Here is a 25057-nt window from a genome sequence, read left to right as displayed (position 1 = left end):
GTGAAGTGTGCTACATAAGAACTGAATTGGGAAAAGCTGTAAAGAAAATGTATGTACAAATTGTATGTAAAGACCAGCAGGATAATTATAGTGAAAAACAAGCCTGTGAACAAGTAGAAGGAGTGAGCCTTGATATTAGAAGACTCAGAATGTGAACGTATGAACTCGGTTCAACGTTTCGAGGTTCTAATGCGCATAGTCTGGACATCAAGGAAGGACAGAAAATGATAGAACCAAAATTGAATGGTGTGTAACGGCAGCTTTGTTGCTTTTATTTATTTTTTATTTCCCATTTCCAGTGCTTTTCCCTGCCTTGCTCTCTTATTCTCTGTGCCAGAAAGAGCAGATTGAGTTGATGTTGCTGAGCTGTATGCCCCTAAACTGTGAAAAAACCCTGCCAAAGATACAGTATGTGACGCAGACAGGAATCGTCTGCTCACTTGTTTTTTTTAATATATAATGTCACTTGCTCTTTTAATATTGCATACTCTAAATGTGGCCTATTAATAGTTAAAACCCTCGAAACTGATGGTTTAACTCTTCTGGTTAACTTAAACTTCTTTGTTTCCTTTAATACAAAATTTGAGTGACAGAATACTTTCCCATTAGGTTTATAGTTAAGAATCGTGCATTCTGAAATGTAACATCCCATCAAAGCAGACAGAACATTAATATAAAGAGATCACCAAATTAATGTTATTAAGCATTGTCTCAAAAACAGTATACTTTTCAGACTGAAGCATTTGTGAATACTAATGAGTTTTAAGGCTATTGCAGCAAAATTCTATAGATTACTTGGTATAATTTCTACAGTCTGCATAAAGATAAAATTCTCAGACGTGCTTAATCTAGTTCATGGCATCTCAGGGATATGCAGGTGGATGAGCCAATGGTGTCCTGGATTGAGGACTACCTATTGGGCAGACCACAGTGAGTGAGACTCGAAGACTGGTGTCTCTGGTGTGGATGTGAGCAACACTGGAGTACCATAGGGGACAATCATGTCTTCTTTTTTCTTCACTGTAGTTCTTGGACTATAAATATAACATCAATTCATGTTGCTTGCAGAATTTCTCATATGATTCTTCACTAATGGGGTGCAGATGCTCTAAAGTAACATTTCTGAGGTCTTTACATGTCAAGAAATAAATAACCTCTCAGTGGTCACAGGGACTACTAAGGAGGTACTGAGTGATTTAAAAATTATAGAGGGAGATGTGCTGCTCAGATTAAATAAGCTCAAATCAAAAAAAAAAACACCAGGACCAGATAATATTTATCTTTGAATTCTCAAGGAGGTTAGCGAGTACACATATAAACCCTTGATACATACTTTCATAGCACACTGGAAAAATTCCAAAGGACTGGAAAATGGCAAATATTATCCTGTGATATAAAAAGGGTGATCAGGATTGAGAATGTTACTTTAAAATGAGTTCATGAAGAACACGGAGACACAGTTGGAAACTTGTTAAGGGTAAATTTCACACAAACGTTAGGAGGTTTTTCTTTATACAGAGAACCACAGACACATGGAATGAGCTACCAGGTAGCATGGTAGATAGTAGTACTTTAGGGGCTTTCAAAACTAGACTTGATGTTATTTTAGACAAATTAAATGAATAGGAATGGCGAGCTTTGTTAGGATGAATGGCCTGTTCTCATCTACATTGTTCTAATGTTCTAATGTATTGATAAAGGGGATGAGACAGAATATTGGAGTCAGGAGGAGAACTTTGAGAATTGTCTGCAAGTTAACATCAGCAAAACCAAGTAACTGGCTATTCACTTTCACTGCACCAAATAATGAATTGTCTTTGTGAATTTTGTATGTTGTCCCCATGTCTGTGAGGTTCTTGGAGTACATTCTTTGCCAACACTTCCCAAAGATACATGAATTAGGATAGCTGGTGTGATGTATGGCACAAATGCACTGGTATCCCAGTCGGGATTGGTTCCACTCCCTTACTTGTATGAAAGGCCATGGTAGTGAGTGGGCACAAAGAAGGGCAACATGTCCCGTGCCTTTGCCAGAAGAATGATAAAGGAAGCTAATATGCATGTGGTCGCATTAGCTTCTTGGCAGGGATGGACTGAAGATCCTTACTCCATAGGATGAAAGGACAAGGGAAAAAACCTGGCAGGGCTATATGCTGCCCCAACATGATAGGTGTCAGTCTTCCTGGGGTGCAAGGCATGCTGGGAACTGTAGTCCCACAGGGCAGCTTTGTTGGGTTCTGTGGGTACCACTAGGGGTGCTGCATGGATCTATCATCCCTACTTTGACCCAGAAGTGCTTAGAACAGGCTATGTTTTAGCACTAGAAGTAGTTCCGAGTTTAAGGTAAAAGAAGCCACTCAACCTCATCCAAGTGAATTAGAGTTGGTGTGGAGGATAGAAAAGGCTCATCTGGAGGAGTGGAAGGAGAGAGAAAAAGAGAGAAGAACACAAATGTTTTGCAACTTTCAAAACCTTTTGTAAGGTACTTTATTGTAATAAAACCCATGGATTTCACACAGTGTGAATGTGTACCCGAGTTCTGAAGGTCACTTATACAGTAAGTGTCCAAACAATGAAATGTGACCTTTGTCCCATTAGAAATCCTGGATAAAATTTAAAACAGTTCAGAAATTTGTTGAGGAATGATGCTAGGTTTCGAGAGATTACAAGGCTTAGAGGGTATGTGAGCAAAGCTGTGCAAAGCCCAGGCGAGACTCTTCTGTTGTCATATGCAAGGACACCACTTCTTTGTTCTTGCTGCAATGTGGCCTCACAATGGCAAGCTAAATCACTGCCTCGTTCATTTTCATTAAAATGGAAAAAAGAAGGTGTGAAAGGAGCAGGTGGAGTGTACAGGAAATGAAACCTTAATGGGTTTACTGTAACTTATTGCAGCATTTCAGTTCTGTTAGCTCAGCAGACAGTGGCAGTGTGTTTATTATATATTATATATACTGTTAGTGCACTTTTTTTTAGAAAAAGACAACTGTAAAAGTGTCAGATGTACACATGAAACAGATAAGAAACACCTTCCGGCAAGTGTGGTCGCCTCCATAGGATCTTGCAATCTCGGTGCCTACAAGCAAGAGCAGAGGCCAGAAATTGCAATGGAAAAGGTGATTTGAACCAGAAAAATAGATGAATGAGTCTCAGAAAATAGACTGTCAAGAAGAGATGTCTTCTGAAAAGTATCACATGTAGTTATGAGTTAATACAAATATCCATTGTCAACTGGCCATAGTTTAACAATTCATTAATATACAGTATAAGTGATGACAGGACCCTTGCCTGGCTAGGATACCCTCAGAAAGGAAGGACTAGGGGAGATAGCATGCACAGGGCACCGTCTCCCCTGGATCGCTGGATCACAGCCCCTCTGGGCTACAGCAGTGTCATGGATTCCCTCAGGGCCACATGGGAACTGGAGCCCCTCAGCTCAGCCCTGTTGGGTTCCATGGGTGCTGTCAGGGGGCACTGTGGAGACTAATGAGCCTACCTTGTTGGCCTCCAGCTTAACCCAGAAGTGCTCCCAAGCCATGATTATGGGTTTAATATAAAAGGAGCTGCCTGCCACTGCTCCGGGAGCAAGAGTCAGGAAAGAAAGGCAGGGAGTAGACCAAGACAAAGAGAATCACTGTGTGCTGCTTGTACTTGTGCTTATGGTGTGGGAAACACTTGCCAGGGAAGAGTTTCCCATGAAAAAGAATAAAAGTTCTTGTTTGTGGTAGACTTGTGTCCACAGCCTGTTTGTGTCAGGTGTCTGGGGAGCTGGAGTGTCCTCTGGAGGCCTTAACAGATATTTTTGGTTTCTATGAATGTTAATCATTTTCTACTTTTTAAACAAATGTCAAAGTGAAAACAGATCTCTGTAAGTGGTCTAAATTAATTACAATGTAAAACTCAAAATTGTTTGATTGCTTAAGCCTTCACCCCCATCAAGCTAGCATTTAGTAGATGACAACATTGAGTCTGTGTATACAAGTCTCTATCAGCTTTGAACATCTGGATGATGCGATGTTTGTCCATTCTTCATTGTATAATTGCTCAAGTTCTATCAGGCTGCATGGAGATCGTGAGTGAACAGCCTTTTGAAATCCATCAACACATTCTTAATTGGATTGAGATCTGGACTTTGACTTGACCACTTCAGGACCTTTCAGACATTTCTGGGTAGCTTTGGATTTCTGCTTGAGGTTGTTGTCCTGCTGGAACACAAATCTTCTTCCAAGGCACAGATTTCTTGCAGACTGTATCAGGTTTTCTTCAAAGATTCTCTCATACTTTATTGCATTCATTTTATCTTCTCTACTCACGAGTCTTCCAGGTTCAGTCACAAAGAAGCATTTGGCATTTACAAAGCATACCATTTAGATGGTAAAGCATAGCATTCAGATGGAAGAAGGTCCTATGGTCTGAATGCCAAAAAGCTTAGTTTTGCTCTCATCAGACAATAGTACCTTCTTCCATCTGACTTCAGCGTCTCCCATGTTCCTGCTGGCAAGCTCTAGCCAAGATATCATGTGTGTTTTTTAACAGGGACATTCTCTTTGTCATTCTTCCATAAAAAGATGCAACTGGGAAAGTACTTGAGCAACAGATGTTTTGAGCTTAGTCTCTCCAAACTTGTAGTTTGCAAGTCCTTCAGAGTTCTAATAGGTCTCTTGATGGCCTCTTTTCACTTGTTGTCTTCTTGCATAAGCACTCAGTATTCTGGACATCCTGCTGTAGACAATTTTACAGCTGTGCCATGACTTATCTTACTGGACTCCAGGGGCTATTCAGTGACTTGGACATTTTCTTCTCTCCATCCCCTGACTTGTGCTGTTCACACAGTTTCTTGGCATGTTCTTTTGTCCTCATTGTGTTCATTAGGCACACCACAATCTGGTTCATCCAGATATGGTGCATTTAGACTACTGTTTTGTCATGTAGGGTCTTATGAAGGCCCTATTTTCCATCTTCTTTATTGTGTAACCAAAATGCTTCCAATCCAATACATTTGTCACTCTGTGGTCAGATACACTACCTCACTTCAGTCCTTCCTATCTCCTTCCCTTCTTTATCTGTAACCTCAGGAAATTACACAGTGAAACAACAGGCAGGAGAAAGAGCTACACACTTACTGTAACTATGTATAAGTAATAAATGGTTTTATAACTAGTGCCATACAAACAACGAGAATGTGGCTTTATAAACCAAGACCATACAACCTGATAATGCTAGATGTGTAATTTCAGGTGACACAATAACTTATAGTTGCATTTGACTCTTCCTGGTCAACTCATCATCTGCACAGGCCCAGTCAGTCTGATTTCTTCAGGTCATCATCTGGTCAGCTTTCATCAGTATGCAGCATGGCAGATAGAGTGGATGCTTTTGCAAGTGTCTTCCTTTATTGTTCCTGTATAGCTGCTGACAAGCACAAACCTTCCTGTGCCAATCACCAAAGAAAGCGCTCAGGTATAACTCATCCCCTAGTTGCTTTGTTCAGGCAGTTTATGGCCTACCTGCAGGGGATGTATTATAAGTTCATGTAAGTCCAAGCACAGCCTCCCTTGCCAAACCAGTTTGATACGTACCATAAATTTCACGTCCTGAGTCCGTCCTAAAGACTTGTGGTTGGGGAGTTGGTTAGGTAAACATCAAAGCACTGCTGTTCTTATCAATATAGTAAAACATGCCTCCTGAAACAAGAGCTGTGGTTTGTCCAGCTTACAAATATAGACATAAAAATATTTATCAACCTATATGCAACATATCACACCACCACAACTACAATTGAAACCCCTTGACTCCAGATGTCAACTAATTCTGAGACTTCCAAAACCAACTGGCTAGACCAGTAACGATTTAGGTTTTGTCATGGCGCCCTGTACCTGCACTTGGTGGGGAGTGCTGTGCAAGAACAAAGTCGTTTGTACTATGTATTGTACTTTAGAGGTGGCACTGATAGATTTGCCATTCAGCTCTGTGAAGAGTGTTCAGTTTTGTGTGTTGTATTTACCCCATTTTTTGACACCCATTGCACACTCAACCTACTTGGATGGAGGTCTCTCTCTCTGAATTGCTTTTCAAAAGATTTCTTCCATTTTTTTTTTTTGTCTTCTTAAGGAGTCAAGGTTGGGGGGATGTCAAAAAACAGGGCCCATTTAAGCCCTTTTAGATATTCATTGTGTGATTTGGAGCTAAATGAGAAATAAATGATTGTTGTGTGTCATATGAAAGGGGATGACGACCTACAAGATCAATTATTTTGTGTTTTATATGTATAAACAATTCAGACCACTTTGCAGAGATCTGTTTTTACATTGTATAATCTTTTTCTGTTAAGCAGTAACAAAAAGTCAAATTAAGCCACTGTGATTCAATATTGAATAACAATAAAATGTGAAACTGTCCGAAGGGGTAAATACTTCTTGTATTTACTGTTACCTAAAATATTTCGTCTGCTTGAGTTTTCCTTACAGAGGTGTGTTGGGCTAATTGGTGATTATAAATTGTCCCAGAGTGATGGATTGGCTCCCTTGGTTCCAGTTTTGCATTTGTGACCCTAAAATCTGTTTAGTTGTATTTAGTAAAGGGATGGATATTGTATGACTAATAAGAAGTTTTATTGTAAAGATATTATAAATAATAATATTAGCTAAAACTGCACATGTGACACACATAACATTATCAGACCCACTTAATCAAATTTACAGTCGCGGCGAAGGCCACTTTGGAATTACTAATCTACTTAATCCATATGTCCTTGGAACGTGAGTGGAAAACCCATGCAGAGACAAGGTGAATGTGCAAACTCTGAATAAGCATAGCCATTTTTAATTCTACTACTACTACTGCTAAACATCTATGAGGAGTACGTCTTGAAACCAGGACACAGGTGACATAAGATAAAAGTGCTAACCACAAATATGCTCCTAGCGAATGAGCACAAGTTATTCTTTTGAAGGAACAGATCTAAGTTCTAAAGGGAAAAGTTCTGATTTAAAGGACAAGTAAAGCAGCCATAGTCATAGTCATAAAATCTGAGTAGATTTTGATGCTTGCATTAGTTTCAATTTGGTTTTTCTTATACTTACACCAAGGGTCACCAAATTCTGCCATTACCAATATGAAGGAATGGAGGACAGCAGCTGGGGGGAGAATTTTGGGTCATTCAGTAGCTTCTGAGGATTTATACATGTAATTACATTTTTCTGCTATATATCTGGATTTCCTATTTTAATTCGAGCTGCTGAACCAGTACCAAACATCCTTTACCTAGAGCATTTATTAAGAGACCCAAATATCTGCAGCATTTTTTAAAATGAGTGCAGGGTCATATCTGAGTTACAACCAAGCTCAGTTAATATGGAAAAGTTGATAGCTTTTATAATCTCCTTTTTTTAAAGGAAAACCTCTGGAATGGGCTGCTGTAATTTTTGATAACAATATCTTGTGCTGTCAGAGTGTTTTTTCAGGAGTTTCATGCAATTTTATGATATACCTGAGTAAAAGGCTGTTGCTACTTGTAGATAACTAAATTCAAAACAAAGGATGATTTCAGCTGTAGACTGTAGTAATAAACTCTCTCAACAGACCAGAAGTGAAATGATAATGCCTTGATCCCCATTTTTAGGAGACGGCTAGTCAAGATTTAGGGGATTCACTACAAGAAGTAATATGTCTAGTTTTAAAAAACAGCAACTAGACTATTAGAAAGAAAGAGACATTAAGGGAAAATCAACCAAATATCTATAGTTAAAATAAAAATACAGAGAGCATGATGGAGTTGGGAAATCAGTACTAAATTTGAATGAATGCAGGCAGAGGATTCAGCAGCATTTATATTTTACAGAGGTTGAGCCTAGGACATCAGATATGTGGTTTAAATTTAAAAGGAACTAAGAAGTTCACTCTTAGAAGGGTACACAGTACTTGGGGGTGAGTAATTACTTTCAGTTCCAAAACGGCAACTGTCTGTCTGTTTCTGCCAGACTGTTAAAAGTCAACATCGTGGTAAGATTCTAGAGGACTTGGGGGCTGCTGCAAACTGCTTTAGGTTAGTCCTTCTACAAAGATAGCATTTTTATGTCACTACCATCTACACTTAAGATAAAAATACAAGCTATTAGATGATGGGCTTGGATTTTGTAGAACAACACATAGCTCAGCAGAAAATGACTACGCTGTAAGAGTAGTTCATCCAAATACAGTTATTTTCTGGTTGTTAACTCCTCCACCTTGCAAGTCTCTCCATATCAATCAGTGCAAGAGTTTTCTGGCTGGGTAGAAAAGTATCAGTCAACATGAGACATTTACTTTATAGGTAAGTATGTGTCAAGTGAGTATGCTGTTAGTACGATAGATAGATAGATAGATAGATAGATAGATAGATAGATAGATAGATAGATAGATAGATAGATAGATAGATAGATAGATAGATAGATATTGCACAACAATGTTTTTGCTTCTTGAACACTATTGTGAGTTACTGGTGAAGTCCTAGTAGCTTTAAAGCTTACTTGATATAGTTTAGTGGCTACTAGGTCAAGATTGATTCAGTATGCATGAAGAACAGAGAACTTATTAATTTAGGTATGTTTACAAGCCTTAAATTTTACGCCGTTTGGCTTGCTCTCTCTCTCAGGGGTGGGGATCGATCTGTTCTTTAACTCAATTTTTCTTTTTGTAAAAACGTGATTGCTTTGTATGGATTGCAATAAAATTAATAAAAAAAAATAAAAAAAAAGATTGATTCAGTATGGCTAAACTAGTCATGTCTTCTCATGTCTGACTATAAGAAATTTATTTCATTTGCCAAAGTTTCTACTTGAATATTACTTAGTACTGTATATTTATTCTGTTTGGTATAACAGTTAACCATAAACTGCAATATATTTGAATGTCCCTTGATTTCTCATGTTTAATGATCAGTCTACATGAAGTGAGCACATTTGAGCATTAACAAATACAGTTTTTTAGAGCACCTTTTTCAGCATAAAAATAAAATTTACCTTTTCTAAATAAATATATAGAGATATACAGTATATTACTAGCCATGTGCGCCCAACTACATTGCGCGTGTTAAAGTTGTCTGTGAAGGGCTCCCTGTTTAAACATGGCTGCCAGTCATGAACTGGGCCCTTCGTCGCACAGCATTATGATTTTTTATAAGGGAAACAAAATTACAAAAGAAAACCCTGGGACATTGATTTGATAGGAACGGCCTACTCGGAATCACTGTCTGAATAGTAATTATGTGGTGGTGTAGCAGCATTTCTGCTTCTGTCTGTTCACAGTCCGTCTCATTTTCACAACGCTGTTGTTTCCTCTCACGATGTCTTCTCAACCTTTCTCCAATCTCGCAGGTTGCTTTGTGGCAATCCAAAGAGTAAGGCAATATACACGGAGCAATGGTTATTAAAGGGGGACACATAGGTATCCAGGCTCTTTCAAGCATAAATAGGGATCACTTCACTGACATGTGAGGAAGCCACGGTACAACTGTGAGACGCACAGCACTCGCCGGCTACATCGTAACAATAATAATTTCCGGAACGTGCTGTTACGTTGTCATTCATTTTACCAACTGTCTTTCTTTCATTCATATGTTACGTAGGCACGTACCTTTTATCTTCGGCAATCTCATTCTCTAACCAGGCCTCAGGAGCTAACCAGCGTAACACTGTCCACCACCCCTTTCGTTATTCCGGCACATTGTTGGCATCCGTGAGTAACAACAATGTACTAAACTGGAAGGTGGTCTACGCATGCGTGGAATTCGCGGACAAAGATCAAGATCTAAATGAAGATCTCTTTAGTTAATTTAAAGCACAACAATTTGTTTAGTTTGAATGTCTGTGTTTTGAGGCGTGACTGGCGTACTACAGTCTTCAATAGTATAAGCCCGGAGGAGATTCTTAATGCAATGCCTATGTTTTAGCTGTCTCTCTACTGCCATCTAGTGCTTCTTCTTCTAATTCATTTGCGGAGAAACAAAGATCAAGATCCAAATGAAGATTATATATAGAGATTGTTCAATGTTTGGGGTCACCCAGAAATGTTCATACTTTGGATAGAAATTGATACCATTTATTATCAAGATACCATTAAATTGATTTAAAAATGTACCCAAGGCATTACTAGTGTTTATAATGGCTATTACTGCCTCAAATGACTAATTGTTACTTTATTATTCTTATATGGTTGCAAAGACCCATTTTTAGCAGAAATTCCTTCAGCATCCTAATCCCTTAGCATATCTTTAATTAGTCATGTGTTAATGCTAATTGGTTATTAGAGAAACCTTTGTAATGGCATTAGCACCACTCTAACTAATTGAGCTCAACATGCAAAACACTGTGCCTCAAACAGCCACAAAGCCCCCTGTCCTACCTTCTGATCTGTCACTAATACTTTCTTAATTTTATATTTTGGCATTGAGCCTTTTCCCACCTTTGCCTGACAACTCCAAATTCCACTCTATGTTGCTTCTTCTACTACATCTCCTTGCCAGCTGGGCAACCTGCCACTAGAGATATACACACATAACACACAGAGGCAGTGCAGTGAGAAAGTAAGAAACACCCTCTCAAATGGATTGTTTATTCTAGATATAAGCCTATGGAAATCTAGTTTCCATTTTAATGCTATCAATAGATTAATATACAATTTCTAAAAATAAAAGTCTGTTTAAAAAAGTGCAAAAGTTAAGAACGCCCCTAGTTTTTTTTTTTTAATGATTCAGTAAAATGATTACAACTAGTATTGTGGGCACCAAAAAAGGTTTAATTGGTCAATAAATTATTAGCAGGTAACTAGAAAGGTCCAACTTTACAAAAACAGAGCAAATGTTTGACCATCCACACAGATCAACGACAGTGAAATCCTGTAGAGAGCAATAGGGCTCCACGAGACCATGTCAAGAAAGTTGTTTCTCATCAATTTCTGTAGAGTAACATATTTTTAACAAAGAGTGCATTGCTGATATGCTGTGTCAGCAGTATGCATAGATTTGTGATTATTTGTAAACTTTTGTTCAAGTCATTTTTAGTTAGTATATATTTGCAGTTATGATATCTTGTACTTTAAATTAAAGTTTAATATAGAATTCAAGAAAAACATAAATCACTGTAATAAAAATGGAAATGCAATGCAAAACACACATACAGATGCTTGCTATCTATCTATCTATCTATTATATAGTGTCTTTTCTATCTGTCTATCTAGGGATAGCAAGCATTGATGGATTCCAGTTGCCCTGGTATCGTTTCTCCATCGTAGCAATGTCCTGGTGAAACCTTTCACCGTGTTCGTCACTGACAGCACTGAGATTTGCTAGGAAGAAGTCCAAGTGTGAGTGAAGGAAATGAATCTTGAGTGACATGTTGCACTTCATTGTCTTGTATGCTTTGAGAAGTTTGTCTACCAGCTGAATATAGTTTGGAGCTCTGTAATTGCCCAGAAAATTGTCAGCAACATCTTTGAAGGCTTTCCAGGCAATTTTTTCTGGCCCAGCTATCAGATCTTCAAACTGCTTGTCTCTCATAACATGTCTGATCTGGGGGCCAACAAAAATGCCCTCTTTGATCTTGCCATCAGTTATTCCTGGGAACATCTGTCTTAAGTAACGAAAACCTTCGCCTTCCTTGTTCAGTGCTTTCACAAAATTCTTCATGAGTCCCAGTTTTATGTGAAGAGGAGGCAAAAATACCTTTGCTGGGTCGACAAGCGATTCATGTGCCACATTTTTCTGTCCTGGAACTAACTTTTTACAGAGTGGCCAGTTCTGTTGAGAACAGTGCGACTCTTTGGCACGGCTGTCCCTTTCACAGATGAAACAACAGTACTTTGTACAGCCGAGTTGCAGTCCTAGTAACACAGCAACAACTTTAAGATCTCCACAGATATTCCAGTTCTACCTGCTATACTGAATGTGCTTCAGTAACAGTTCCATATTCTTATAAGTTTCTTTCATGTGTGCTGCATAGCCAACAGGTAATGAAGGATAAATATTGCCATTGTGTAGCAGAACAGCTTTCAGGCTTAACATTGACGAATCAATGAAGAGACGCCACTCAACCCAAGGCCGAGAACAATCCTTCAATGTCACAACAGAAACAGAGACTGTCGACTTATGCAAAAAATTTGGTTATGTCATGATGTCGGCCTCGAAACACAGAAATTTTCATACCTGGTGACAGCAAACACCATTTCTGCAGCCTCAAACCCAGCAGCTCGGCTTGTGCTTTTGACAGACCCAAATCTCTGACCAAATCGTTCAATTCGGACTGTGTTATCAGATGTGGATCGCCTGATGAGCACGGTTCAAAATCTGGGTCAATGTCACTGTCATTACCCTGCATTGCAGTTTCTTCATCTGGTTCTAAGGTCTAAGGTCTAATCCTCTGGTGGTTTCAAAATTGGAAGACTGTCGTCATGTGGCATGGGTCTCATTGCTGAAGGCAGATTAGGATATTCAATTGACTTCTTGTTTTTGGCAGAGAAACCAGACACATTAGCCAAACAGAAGTAACAGTCCGTCACATGGTCTTTCTGTTCTCGCCATATAATCGGAACAGCAAATGGCATAGTGTTTCGAGTGCCTCTGAGCCAGGCTCTCAGACTGACAGCACATGTCGCACAGCAAATGTGAGGCACCCATTCCATGCCTTGATCACCACTTTTTTCCAGCTGAAATACAGATGATAAGCTTTCTTCACAAGAGCAGTCATCTAACACCTCTGAGGCGCAAGTGTATATTCGCCAGAGATATAGCAGAATGAATCGCGGCTGTTACGACATTGACGAGACATATTGCCCAACCACAAAACATCTATAGCATCAAGCTTGCTTACTGTTATATTGCTACAGATACGATACTTTACTATACTGATACTATACTTGCACACTGACTATCTATGAAAACCAAATGAGCAGGATCAGTGTATGCAAGCCACCTTTATAGAATGCTGAGACAGCGTCAAGCTCGTTCAGACCTGTCCATGCATGCCCAGGATGTCAACTTCCACAGAACAACTTTCAACCTGGCCTGATTCCACCAGTATTTTATGTACTGTTTATTGTGTTTAAATGGATAAATTCACCATGTTTGCCCATCAATCTACACCCAATAACCCCAAATGACAAAGTGAAAACATGTCGGAAAGGTTTGAAAATGTATTAAATTTCAAAAACTGAATCTTTATTTATTTTCTAGCACAACTGTTCTCAACATTGATAATGGGGGAAGCCAACAAGTTTTCATTTCCACAAGTTTCATAATCAGAAACCAGTTCCTACCTATGAGCACACTCTAAATAAAGAATTCATAATGTTTATAATTTCTTTGATGGCTTCAAAAATGTATATCTATGCCTACAACCCAGTTAACCTTATGAATGTACCATTGAAAAGAATCAATATTAGACTGCAACCAAGTTTGGAATGGCAACTGAGAAATTCATAATTGCAAGGCTATTCAAAGCATCATCTCCATGGCACAGAAAAATCACTGGAGTGCTTCTTCCTTCTATCAAGGACATTTACATCAGACACTCCCCTGCCAAAGCTCTCAGTACTATCAAAGACTGCAGTCAATGCCTGCTCAAACCCACTCATTTTGGAGGATGTAACATTCTGTAACATCAGCCCACAAATAAATCAATTCAGGGACCGTTTCCTACCCTCATAAAGTAGATTTTATAAACAGAATTATACTAATAAGTTTTGCTTGTACTGTTTGCTGTTTTGTGTCACATGTATTTACTGTTCTAGTGGTTTCTGCCTGCTCTCATTTAGCCATTACTTGGGGGTCATGTATTTATTATTTAAAAAAAGTCTTTCTCCCAGTGAGACACTTGCAATTTACAATTGCAGCCAGTAGGGCTTCAGAAGAAATGTGGAATAAAAGCCCTAAGACTTTTCAACCATCTAAGAAAAGGTTGGAGTGCTGTTGGAAGAGATGTTGGTGAAGCCATGGGAGGAACTAATCCTGCAGCCTGTGTGTGAATATCAATGCCCCAGTGCAGCAACAAGGACACAGTGCTGCAAAAATTGTTACCTTCCTTCAGATGAGACATAAAGCCGAGTTCCTGACTCTCTGTGGTCATAAAAGATCCCAGGGGTTTCTTTCAAAAAGAATGGGCTATTTCCATATGTCCTCGCTAAATTGCTCACCACGGCCTGGTCATTCTGGGGTCTGCATCATCCCCTGTCTCTAATTGTCTATCTCTCTTACCTCTTCATCATCTAATAACTAATTTGTGGTGAGCATACTGGTGCAAGTATGGCTGCCATTAGATCATCCAAGTGGATGCTGCACATTGGGGGTTGTTAAAGCACTTTCCTATTGCCTATGTGTAGCACTTTGAGTAGGTTAGAAAAGCATTATATTCTGTAAATGTAATTAATAAATATATATATATACGAAGTTATGGAAACCTCAGACAAAGCAGTCATCAGCACTCTAGCAGAAGAGATCAATGACGCAGTTCACAGGGTGATGTTGCACTTGTAGTTGTAAAGCAAGTGTAAGCCAACAACAGATTTGAGATGGGTATAGCTGCAGACCTCTGCAGTTCCATGATTCAGTAGCTGCACTAGACAGCCAATTGGATTGCAGGTTTTTGTCATTTGGTTTACTTAAATTGAGTCAGATGACCCTCCCTCATCCTCAATCGTAACCATAGTGTAACCAGGTGTTATCACTAATGTATAATATAAAGTGACAACCCTCTCAATAGAGTGGAGCTCTGGAGGTCCACAGCTAGAGTTTACTGGATTTTAAGGTAAATAATTTTACTTAAGTTCTAGTTCTCTTGTGAGGACTTCCCTCATTTTCATAAAATGGACTCTGGGTAATGTTCATGGCTACTTTTGCAACATGGCCATCATAAGGTAATGTGTGTAATAACAGAACCTGCTAGAAAAACAGATAGGAATAATAGTATCATGAACTTTATATGTTGGTCAAAGAAGCTTATAAGAGATATGATGTTTAACAGGCAGCCAGTGCAAGCAAGTGAGTTAAGCAGTTATATATTCCCAAGGTTTAGTGTGGATTAAAATCCAAGATGAAAGCTCCCAAACATGGATTACTCCTTTGTAGTACCTTAGGAGTGAAATGTGTTGAAGACGTGTATGTACAGTATGTGTGTGTATGGAAGGTAATGCTACACTTCAGGAAGATCTGAGAAGCATACTAAAACTCGTGTTTCAAAGGATGTGCACCATGGAAACATCCATATATAATTCTAAAGATGAACTCTCTGGAGAATTTGTCTGTAGAACTTCTGAATCTGTTAACAGACAAGGCGTTCTGATGCTAGACTTCTATATTTCTAAAACCTTTGTGAATGGACACCAAAGTCCTTTTCACCATCTATATTGGATTCACTGTTTGTCTGTGAAGTTTACAGGCCCCAGTATATCTGTTCTCAATTAATTTTTATGACAGACCTACTTTAAGCTCCAGCAACTCTTTTATATGTATCTGATACTTTTCATTTTTGAATACACAATATTTATTATTATCTGTGACACACTCAATATACTGTCTGAGTCATCCTGTCTCTAATAATTTTATATTGTTTTAAAAGTGCTTTTTGAAAGTGATGTCTACAGAATTTACAGATGCTGATTAAATACTGTACCTATGGTAACTTCAGCTTCTCCTTGTATTTTGCAGGCTTTAATATAGGCAACCACTGGCATCAGGGTCTTTGAGCATTAAAGCAATTGCTTTCAGCTGCACTCGGGAGAGGCATTGTTGCCAGTATTTGGCTCATGTGAGCTGGATAAGCAGGTATTAATAAGACAATGGCGCAGCCCAAAGAAGCCTGGGAGAATCAGCAGAGAGTGTGGAAGCACGGTAAGAAGACACTACAGTGTTTCAACTTGAGTTGTTCTTGGTTTGTTCCCTCATGATAAATGAGAAGTTATACAGGTGCATAGGTACTATAAAGGCTCGAGTGAATATGCCTGGAAAGCAAAATATTGAGGTGCTTTTTCATATGTTATTTAAACAATTCCAAGAAATTGTGATTCTGAACATTCATGATAGCTGTTTCAGGAGTTAGAAAGGGGTGTCCATCTTTTGAGTTTTTGTAGAAGTAGTGCTAAAGGGGTGTGAGATGAGGACCAGCATTTTAGTAAAGAGAGGGCTGGGAGAAAAAAAAAGGAAGTTACACGGGGTTGGGGTAGAGCAATGAGGATGTATTTCCTAACTTATTAGAAGTTCTCCAGCTCAGTGGATGGCAGGATGCATATAAATTACTGTATATTATATAAGTCCTGTGCTATACATAATGGAGGACAAACTATGTAGGCGGTTGGCTGGCCATTAAATGGAAGTTGGGACTAAGGACTTTAGAGACATTTGGAGCTGCTAAGCAGCATCCTAGGAGTGTTTAACAGAATGGTCGCAGAATTGCCTCCTGGCTGGGGCTGTTCCTTCTAGACAGTGCCTCACTGAACGTGATGCCAGGAAGTGAACAGGACAAAGGTTCGGCTGGCATATGGTTGTTAGCTCAGGGAGATGTATAGTAGATGAGAGAAAAGTGCTGCTGGTGGTAGAACCCCTGCTAGATAGACAGAAGTTCCAGAACTGTGGAGAAGACCTCTGTTGGTTTATGTTGTACTTTGTTACTCCTTTTATTAATGATTTACTTTCTGTTTTTATGGTGTTAAGAAAAGCAATTTTGTTGTAAGTTAGACCTCTTTAACTGCAAGGGAGTTTCTTCTTTCAATTTGAGCCCCACTACACTTTCCCTTCAAAGAATCCCACCCTCCATGGTGAGCTGCATCTTATGTCACCTTTTTTGCTGAATCTGGGTCACTTCATCCATGTAACTGGCCCCTCTTCACCTGGATAAACACTTCCTGCACAGATCATCGGCATTACAGGGACATGCAAATGCCAGGTGTGCCAAAGGAGAACCCTTATAGCTTAAATGACTGTTGACTTCTGACTGTGATGGTCTCTTCTTCTCAGTGGGCTCGCCCAATCTGAGCCCAGACTCACAAGCAACATCTGATTGGCTGTTCAGCTGATCCATTTTGCTATCTGTGTACTACATGTTGTATTTTGGCACTGTTACCCTGTCGGCTACCATATGTTGCTCTTGATCTTAGAACATAAGAAATTTGGCTAATGTGAGGAGACTATTCAGTCCATCGAGCCAGTTTGTTCAGCTAAGCTGCCCCAATATCTCACCCACATTCTTCTTAAAAGTGGTCATTGTTTCAACTACATGTCATGGTCGTTTCTTCCAGAGTATCACAACTCTGCATAAAGAAGTGCTTCCTGGCTTCAGTCTTCAGTACGTGATTCGCCCTTAAGATGAAAGAATAGTTTCGTTCTTTCTTTGAATATTTCTCAGTTACCCTTTCTCCTTCTGGATTGGTGCTTATTATCTCTCAATGTTTTACTATTCGAAACTTCTCTTTCTTGCCACTCTGCAAGAAAAACTCATTTTTCTGTCTTCCTGACCAGACCTCATCTTTTTCCATCTCTCTCACAAGACCTCATCTCGCTGGACAGCTAGCTATCCAGTCTCAAGAATTTAGTCTGCCTTGAGTCGTCTGTGTCTTGGGTCAATAGGAAATCTGGAAAACTCATCGAAGAACTAGACTACCTAGGCTTAGCTGTCCAAAACTGAGACAAATATTACTTTGTGATGCACCTCTTATCCTCTCTTTATATGTTACGCTATCCCCAATAGCACTCCTTTTTCTTTTTACAGCATTAAGAAAAAAGTGAATCTGGTTATTTTGTATATCCCAATTTTGCTAAGGATGACATTGATCCTTGGTAGGCTGGTGGTGGGTGCTGAAAAACAAGGGATATGTTTTATGCTTGTTGCAGTGCTTTTTAATATTTCATATTTTTAGTCTGATTAAGGTTGAAACGATCCACGCTTTAATATCAATCTACTATTCAGCCAGGACCTCCCACACCCCTAAAAGTCTTAATCACAAGTTAAATGTGACGGAAAACTGAGTCGCATACCCTTCTAAATCTGTTCCCATTTGACCAGTTTTGGCAGCTTCATAAAGCACTTGATGACAGGCCTTACAATCAAAGGTGCTGCATAAAATAAAGGCTTTCTGTCAACAGCTATGACGTGGAACAAGCAACACAGCGATGGCAATTCATGACTAGTCCTGAAGTCTGAGTAGTTCCTGGGTGTGAGGGCAAGGGAAGCACAGGTGGCCTCCTTCTTTGATTTAACATCTGTGTGGTTCCATAAGGACACATTTTTGGGTTCTGACACTATGTACATTAGGCTGCTTGCAGTCACTGAAAGTGGTTTAAATGAACTGTTTTTTTTTTTAATTCATTGTCCCTGAAAGCAAAGAATGAAAACCAGAGGCACCAGAAGCACACTTCAGCAGCAGCTAAATCTTGGATTAAAGGATACATACTGCATCCTAAGATAGAAACGACAGAGGTATCATTCATTAGGAGCCAATCGAATGACGGCACAAAGTCCTCATTTTCGAGGGCCTGCTTAGCTGAGATGCCCTTGCACGGCTGTCACAACAAAAAACAGACACCTCAAAATAAATTTCCTCTGTACTTGTCAGAGGGAAAAAGAACACATGACCTTGATTTTCATCTCCTAATAGCAACGTTAATGGATGACAGCAGCTGTGACATAGACAGCATCTTAACTCGGCATATGAGGTCCATCTTTTTGTTTGCACACCAGAGGCAAGGCTTTTGTTGTAACGCAGGCAGGAACGTTGCAAAGTATTAGACTAAAAATAGCTCTAATTAACACAAGCACATGCGTCATGTTTAGCATTCCATAGGATTTCCATAAACTTCAAGGCATACATTCACTTTTATTTCACACAAGCCTCCTTTATACAGCCTTCCAGAAAGCCTGAAATGTAGCACATGTAGAAAATGAAACAGCAGGAAAGGGTGATGTGAAATTAAGCGTCAGTTAGATTGAATGTTCCAATCGTCTGTTGAAAATTAGAAATTGTAGCTTAAGGAAGTGTATACACGTTGAGGACCTTGGACATGGGATAGTTAAATTCACAATCTTTTTTTTTTTTATAATGATGTTGAAAAATATGGACAAGCTTAGAAGATGTAGTCCACTTACTTTTACCCTGGAATTCCTTGTCTAGTGATGCGATGACAAAGGATGTCCCAGGGGTGGCCTCCATTCTGAGACTGATGGTGAATGGTCAATGGAAATGGATTGAGTTACATAACACTCCTTAATTACATCACTGTCTGCTGTGATCACCCCAAATGACCTGTGTCAGCAGCCATACTGTACTTCAGAACAGGTCATCCACCTGAAGCTAAGCATGTTTGGGCCTGGCCAGTACTTGGATGGGAGACCGTCTAGGAAAAGCTTGGGATGCTGCTAGAAGAGGTGTTGGTGAGGCCAGCAGGGGGTGCTTACCCTCTGGTCTGTGTGTGTATCCCAATGCCCCTCTGCAGAGATGGTGGCATTGTGCTGTTAAAATGGTGCCATCCTTCAGATGAGACACAAAACGAGGTCCTGACTCATAAAAGATCCCTGGGCATCCATTGTACAGAGTAGGGTGTTTCCTGATGTCATGGCTAAATTGCCCACCCTGGCCTAGTCATTCTGATCCCTAATCATCCCCTGTTTCTAATTGGCTAACTATCTCACCACTTCACCACCTAACAGCTAATGTGTGGTGAGCGTACTAAGGTAAAAATGACTGCCATCACATCATCCAGGTGAATGCTACACACTAGTGATGGTTGCAGTGGTTCCCCACTCACTGAAGTACTTTGAGTAATGAGAAAAGTGCTATATACAGTAATAGTGAAGAATTATTATTATGTGCTCCAAGTATTTTTGAAGCAAAAGTCTCTCTTACCCTCACATTATTATTATTGATATATTCAGTAACACTACATGCTCTTACCATAAGCACTCCTGAATGGTTGTTTTTTATTAGGCACAGATCTTCAGAGATTAAACATCCATCCATCCATTATCCAACCCGCTATATCCTAACTACAGGGTCACGGGGATCTGCTGGAGTCAATCCTAGCCAACACAGGGCGCAAGGCAGGAAACAAACCCTGGGCAGGGCGCCAGCCCACCGCAGAGAGATTAAACAGCTCCTGAATTTTCTCTTGCTTCTGCCTGTGTTTGATCACCATGGTGTTTCACTAGTTAGTGGTCCAAGAGACTGGTTTTAAAACCTGGACCAGTCACTATCTGTGTGTAGTTTGCACATTCTGATGTTATACTAATTCATAAACATTAGACACTTCTTTAGGGAGACAGACCAGGAAATTAGATAAACTCAAAATACATGCAAAGTTTGTAAGCCAAAACTCACACCAATCTTTTGTCAAACCCCCCAAAAAATTCCCTGAAATCACGGTTAAAATAATGTTGCCTAAATTCATAATGACTGAGAGAAACAAAAATCAGAATCACACACACACATACACAGTGTTTTCTGCAAACTTGGATGTTTATGGAATTAAATGAGTTGATCTTTACACGGTTGTGTCAATAATGTTTCACATGACCATGCTTAATAACACTATGGTTAGCAGAGCCTGTAATAAAACAATATGGTATCATGGACAAAAATATTCCAACTAGAATAATGTTAAATAGATGTATAATTTTATAGACATTTGTGAGATATATGAAATCTCCATATTTCAAACCCCCAAATGATAAAGACAACATTCAGAAACACCCTAACTGAAGTCTGAGAAAAATGTTAAACAAAAATAGAATCATAAGTGATGTCTATGATGGCTTTCTTTAGGGGGTTAGTTTAACGACCCCAACAACAGCACTCTCAAAGCTGTTTCATCCAATTGAGAGTTGCTGGAGGGTTGGAGTCAGTCCTGGAAGTAATCGCTACAGTATAAGGTCATGGATATCACAGGGCCCTCTCATGGACAGACCTACACCAGGGACAATATAGAATCACCATCTAAACCAACACACACAATTAGCAAATGTAGGTTGCTGTGGTATGAGTCAGTGATTGTGTGGCCAGGTTCGGTTGCTGCCTTGAACCTTCTACTTCAGGGAAAGGCTGTGACATTATGGTGTAGTGAACTAAAGTGGTTTTAAAATTGGATTGAAGAATGGATAGCCCCATGAATATTTCAAGTTTTAATGGACACCACTGAATTCTTTACTTTCATTGGAGTGTGCTATTTATTAACTCAAATGACCAATGGTCTCTTTTAGCTTCTTCTTCTTCTTTTTCTTCTTCTTCTTCTTCTTATTATTACTATTTCCTTTTCATGCTCTTACTATCACATTACTGAATGGTTGCTCCTTATTATTGGGCTTTCTGTAAGTGCCATCCAGTTAGCTCCTGCTCTATGCCAAATGCTACTGAGATTGAACCCCAGAATCATGAATTGAACCAAGTTGGTGGTTTTATATTATTTTGTACATAAGAAGTTTACTCAACCTTAAACTAATAACTACAATGTTTGGTCTCTGAGGCTGAATCTCCACTCAAGGATATTTCAAATAAAGAGTTTGCCTGTTGGAATGGGACATTGCTACAGACAACTGCTGTCAGATATTTACTGAAAGATTAAAGGGAGTCTCTTTCTTTGCCAGCTGCAACAGCCTGTCCCTGAGCACAAAGAAACAAGCATCCTGGGGATCAAAGGCCTCATTTATAAAACATTGAGTGGATTTGAGCGTGAAAATATGTACATGCCAATATATCATTAAAATGCACATGCCAATAAAAGCTAGCAGCCACATACAGCACCGTCAAATCTGTCAAAGCAACTTTGCCTCAGAATAAACAAATCAGAGGTTAACTCAAGCCGCTGAGACACGGTGTTTGCTAGTCACATCATGGATGACTTGTGCATTAATGGAATGTAACTGCTCATGGTTGACAAAAGCAGCTTCATTCTCGCTAGGTGCCCTTATTGCAATATGAGTACAGTAAAGTACTCCAGTTACATGAAGGAGAACCAAACTCTGCTGCAAATAGCCTTTTTATGTTGGCAAAAAGATGTTTATATTTTATTTTTTTTAATGTATGTACTCCTACACTTGGCGTCAGTTAACGGCTTTGAGCATGGCAGATGTGATGGAGTAATAATAATAATAATACATTTTATTTATATAGTGCCCTTTCCATGCTCAAGGCGTGAAGCTTGATGAAGATATTCCTGTCTTGTTGGCCAGGTTTTGGAGAAGTGTCAACAGGTAGTCAATATAAACTGCATGAAAAGCCAAAAATGTTCTTCAGGGGAAATACGTAGCATTGGCTTGGCCTTTTTAAAATGGAACAAAAGTGGTGTCTGTACATCATATTTATCACTTTTGAGGTATAATACATTTTTCAAAACAACATACATTATAATAATGGGTCACTGATATACATTAGTATATGTGTGAGTCGTCGTTTAGCTGGTTTGACTACATTTCCCTGCTTGATCAAGGGTAACGTCATTTCCTAGTATGTATGCATTGGTCAGAGTTGCCATAAATATAAGCAAGCTTTCTCGTCAAGTTTTCTTAACTAAATCAAAATGTTTGCGTGGGAAGTTGGATACACACATTTCAAGCCTCTTATTGTGCGTACACGCAAGCTTTATAAATGAGGCCCCAGGTTTCAGATTCCTGTGTGTTATGAGTAGATATGACCAGTATTGAGGTCATGATTGCCTGCCGTAATTTCCGTTGTGGTTGGACACATCATCATTGGAATGCATTACAACATGACTTCCAAAACACCTGCTTGGGGGCAGAGTACAAGGAAGAACCATAAAGAGAATTAGGGTCAACCTAAATATAAACATCAAATCCTATAGCATTCATCGCAATGAACTGAAATTCCTGGAGCGATCAGGTTGAAGAAAAGTTTGGATCACAGAGGTGAGTATTTCAAATAAAAAAAGGTTGGAAGCCAAGCAAGAGTCAAGCCATTTGAGGAAAGGTACCTTGTTTCAGTTGTGAATGGCAGTGCAGAGCTAATGTTAATCAAATGCCCCACAATACTGCAAAATTTAATTGAAGGTCCACGAGAGGCATCCAAACATGAAAGAGGTTGCAGAAAAGGGTAGAAGCTAAGCAAGAGTGGAGCCAGATGAGGAAAGGTACCTTGTTTCAGTTGCAAATGACACTGCAGAACCAGTGACAATCCAAAGATGAAAGAGGTTGTGGGTTCACTTCTCAAAATAAGGAAGCCGTGGGCCCTGAGAAATGTGCACCAATCAGCATCAAGACATTGTGTTAAAGATAAGAGTGAAACATAAATCTTGAGACCACATAGGTGAGACACTAGAAAGCCTCCAAACTGACACCACTGCTAACTCTATGTGCATTTTTTTCATTTATATTTTGTCCTGTAAGCTGTCACATTGTTCTGTGCTACAGTGTGTATATTTTATGTCATATTCTTTGCTTCTCCCATCCATCCATCATCCAACCCGCTGAATCCGATCACAGGTCACGGGGGTCTGCTGGAGCCAATCCCAGCCAACACAGGGCACAAGGCAGGAACCAATCCCGGGCAGGGTGCCAACCCACCGCAGGACACACACAAATACACCCACACACCAAGCACACACTAGGGACAATTTAGAATCGCCAGTCCACCTAACCAGCATGTCTTTGGACTGTGGGAGGAAACTGGAGCACCCGGAGGAAACCCACGCAGACACGGGGAGAACATGCAAACTCCATTCTTTGCTTCTTACCTAATGATAATTTAAATGAGAGGACAAGTGTAAATAAGAACCTTGACATTTTTATGACATACAACAATAAAAAAACTGAATGTTTATTGGGCTTTGCGTTATTGTGTATTTGAATTATGTTCTGTAGTGCGTCACTTTGCTGTTACTTTGAATTATCTTCTAATGTGGTTTGTAAAACAAATTGCAATGGGATTGGTGGGGGTCTTCATCAGTGTGCATCTGCAAAAGGAAATAAAAGAATAGGAAATGAGTATTTCCATGCTGAAAAAGATAGAACAGAAGGTGTTCTGGCCACGTAACCTTCATTAAGTGTGTGTATTCTGATGCTGTCCATTGAAAGAACCGGATGGATTATCTTGCTGTCAAAAAGGCTTCAAGCCGCCCCGCTTGGATTGCTAGTCTGTTTTATATGCCTGATTTGCTGCTATAATGTTTTCTCTTTATATAATACAATGTATTCTATGTTGTTTGAGGTACAGAGCTGGCACTACAGTAGTTTGGGAGTGATTGACAAGTAAATACAATAAACCTGAACTTATTTAATTTAAAAATAAATTGCAAAATTCATCTTAGGCTGCATTCCATTTACTTCAGGAGTCTTATGTCAGAGTTGACCACATTGCAGTAAAACATTTGGAAAACCAATATGGACTCATCCAGGAAAATCTTTGCAGTGCTTGCTCCGTCAGAAAAAGTAGCAGTTGAGGAAAATGCATTATGCAATATTTCACACATCCAAACAAAACAGCGACATGTCAAGAGCTGGACAGTACTGTGTGTACAACTGATTTAGTGAGACAGAAGTGCTAATAAACAGTATAATATTACAGCCTTCAATCAAGTTCATGGTGTACATTGTCATTTTCAATTGACATCATAACCTGAAGTCGGACAAACACGGACTTGACAGACCAGTCCAGAGTTTCCAACTTAAGTGGGCATTCCAATTGAAAATTCGAACAAGGAACTTGTAAGTTCCAACTTCCCACTTCAAATGAAACACAGCATATATGACAGTGTGGCATCCATGAATTCCAAATCCTTTAATATGATCTCTGTATAGCATTTCATTATACTATTTCTATTTCACTATCACTAATACAAGGGCATGTATCTGCCAGAGTTTCAGCTCTCTTAGAAAAAGTGTCGCAGTTACTTTCCATGCTCATGACTGCCTGTCTAAACACACACTCAGTAGTGTATGCTATCCTTGTATTAAATGGTAGCCATAGTGGGTAATCAGTTGCTGAAAATAGTGTTAAAGCTACCCTGAAAGTCAATAGCATATATGTTTTTGCAATCTGTGGATTAGCACTTGTTGAAAATCCTTATAAGATATGCCTGACTGGCAACTGTATTAAA

General features: G+C 39.3%; 2 protein-coding genes across 2 annotated transcripts in view; one reads left to right on the top strand and one right to left on the bottom strand.

Moving 5' to 3' along the window:
* The window catches only part of LOC120540210 (voltage-dependent calcium channel subunit alpha-2/delta-4-like), a 619956-nt gene that overhangs the window by 302299 nt on the left and 292600 nt on the right, over positions 1-25057 (bottom strand). The window lies entirely within an intron of this gene.
* Positions 1-25057, top strand: part of LOC120540310 (leucine-rich repeat and transmembrane domain-containing protein 2-like) — a 112643-nt gene that overhangs the window by 22588 nt on the left and 64998 nt on the right. Inside the window, exon 2 of the mRNA XM_039770961.1 lies at positions 15674-15856. Coding sequence (XP_039626895.1) covers positions 15805-15856 — 52 coding nt within the window. The 5' untranslated portion in view covers positions 15674-15804. The remainder of the gene's footprint in view (positions 1-15673; positions 15857-25057) is intronic.

Source organism: Polypterus senegalus, chromosome 12 (genome assembly GCF_016835505.1).
Source record: "Polypterus senegalus isolate Bchr_013 chromosome 12, ASM1683550v1, whole genome shotgun sequence".
NCBI classification, from domain to species: Eukaryota; Metazoa; Chordata; class Cladistia; order Polypteriformes; family Polypteridae; genus Polypterus; species Polypterus senegalus.
Note: the sequence above shows the minus strand (reverse complement) of the source record. Positions and strands in the feature narration are given on the sequence as shown.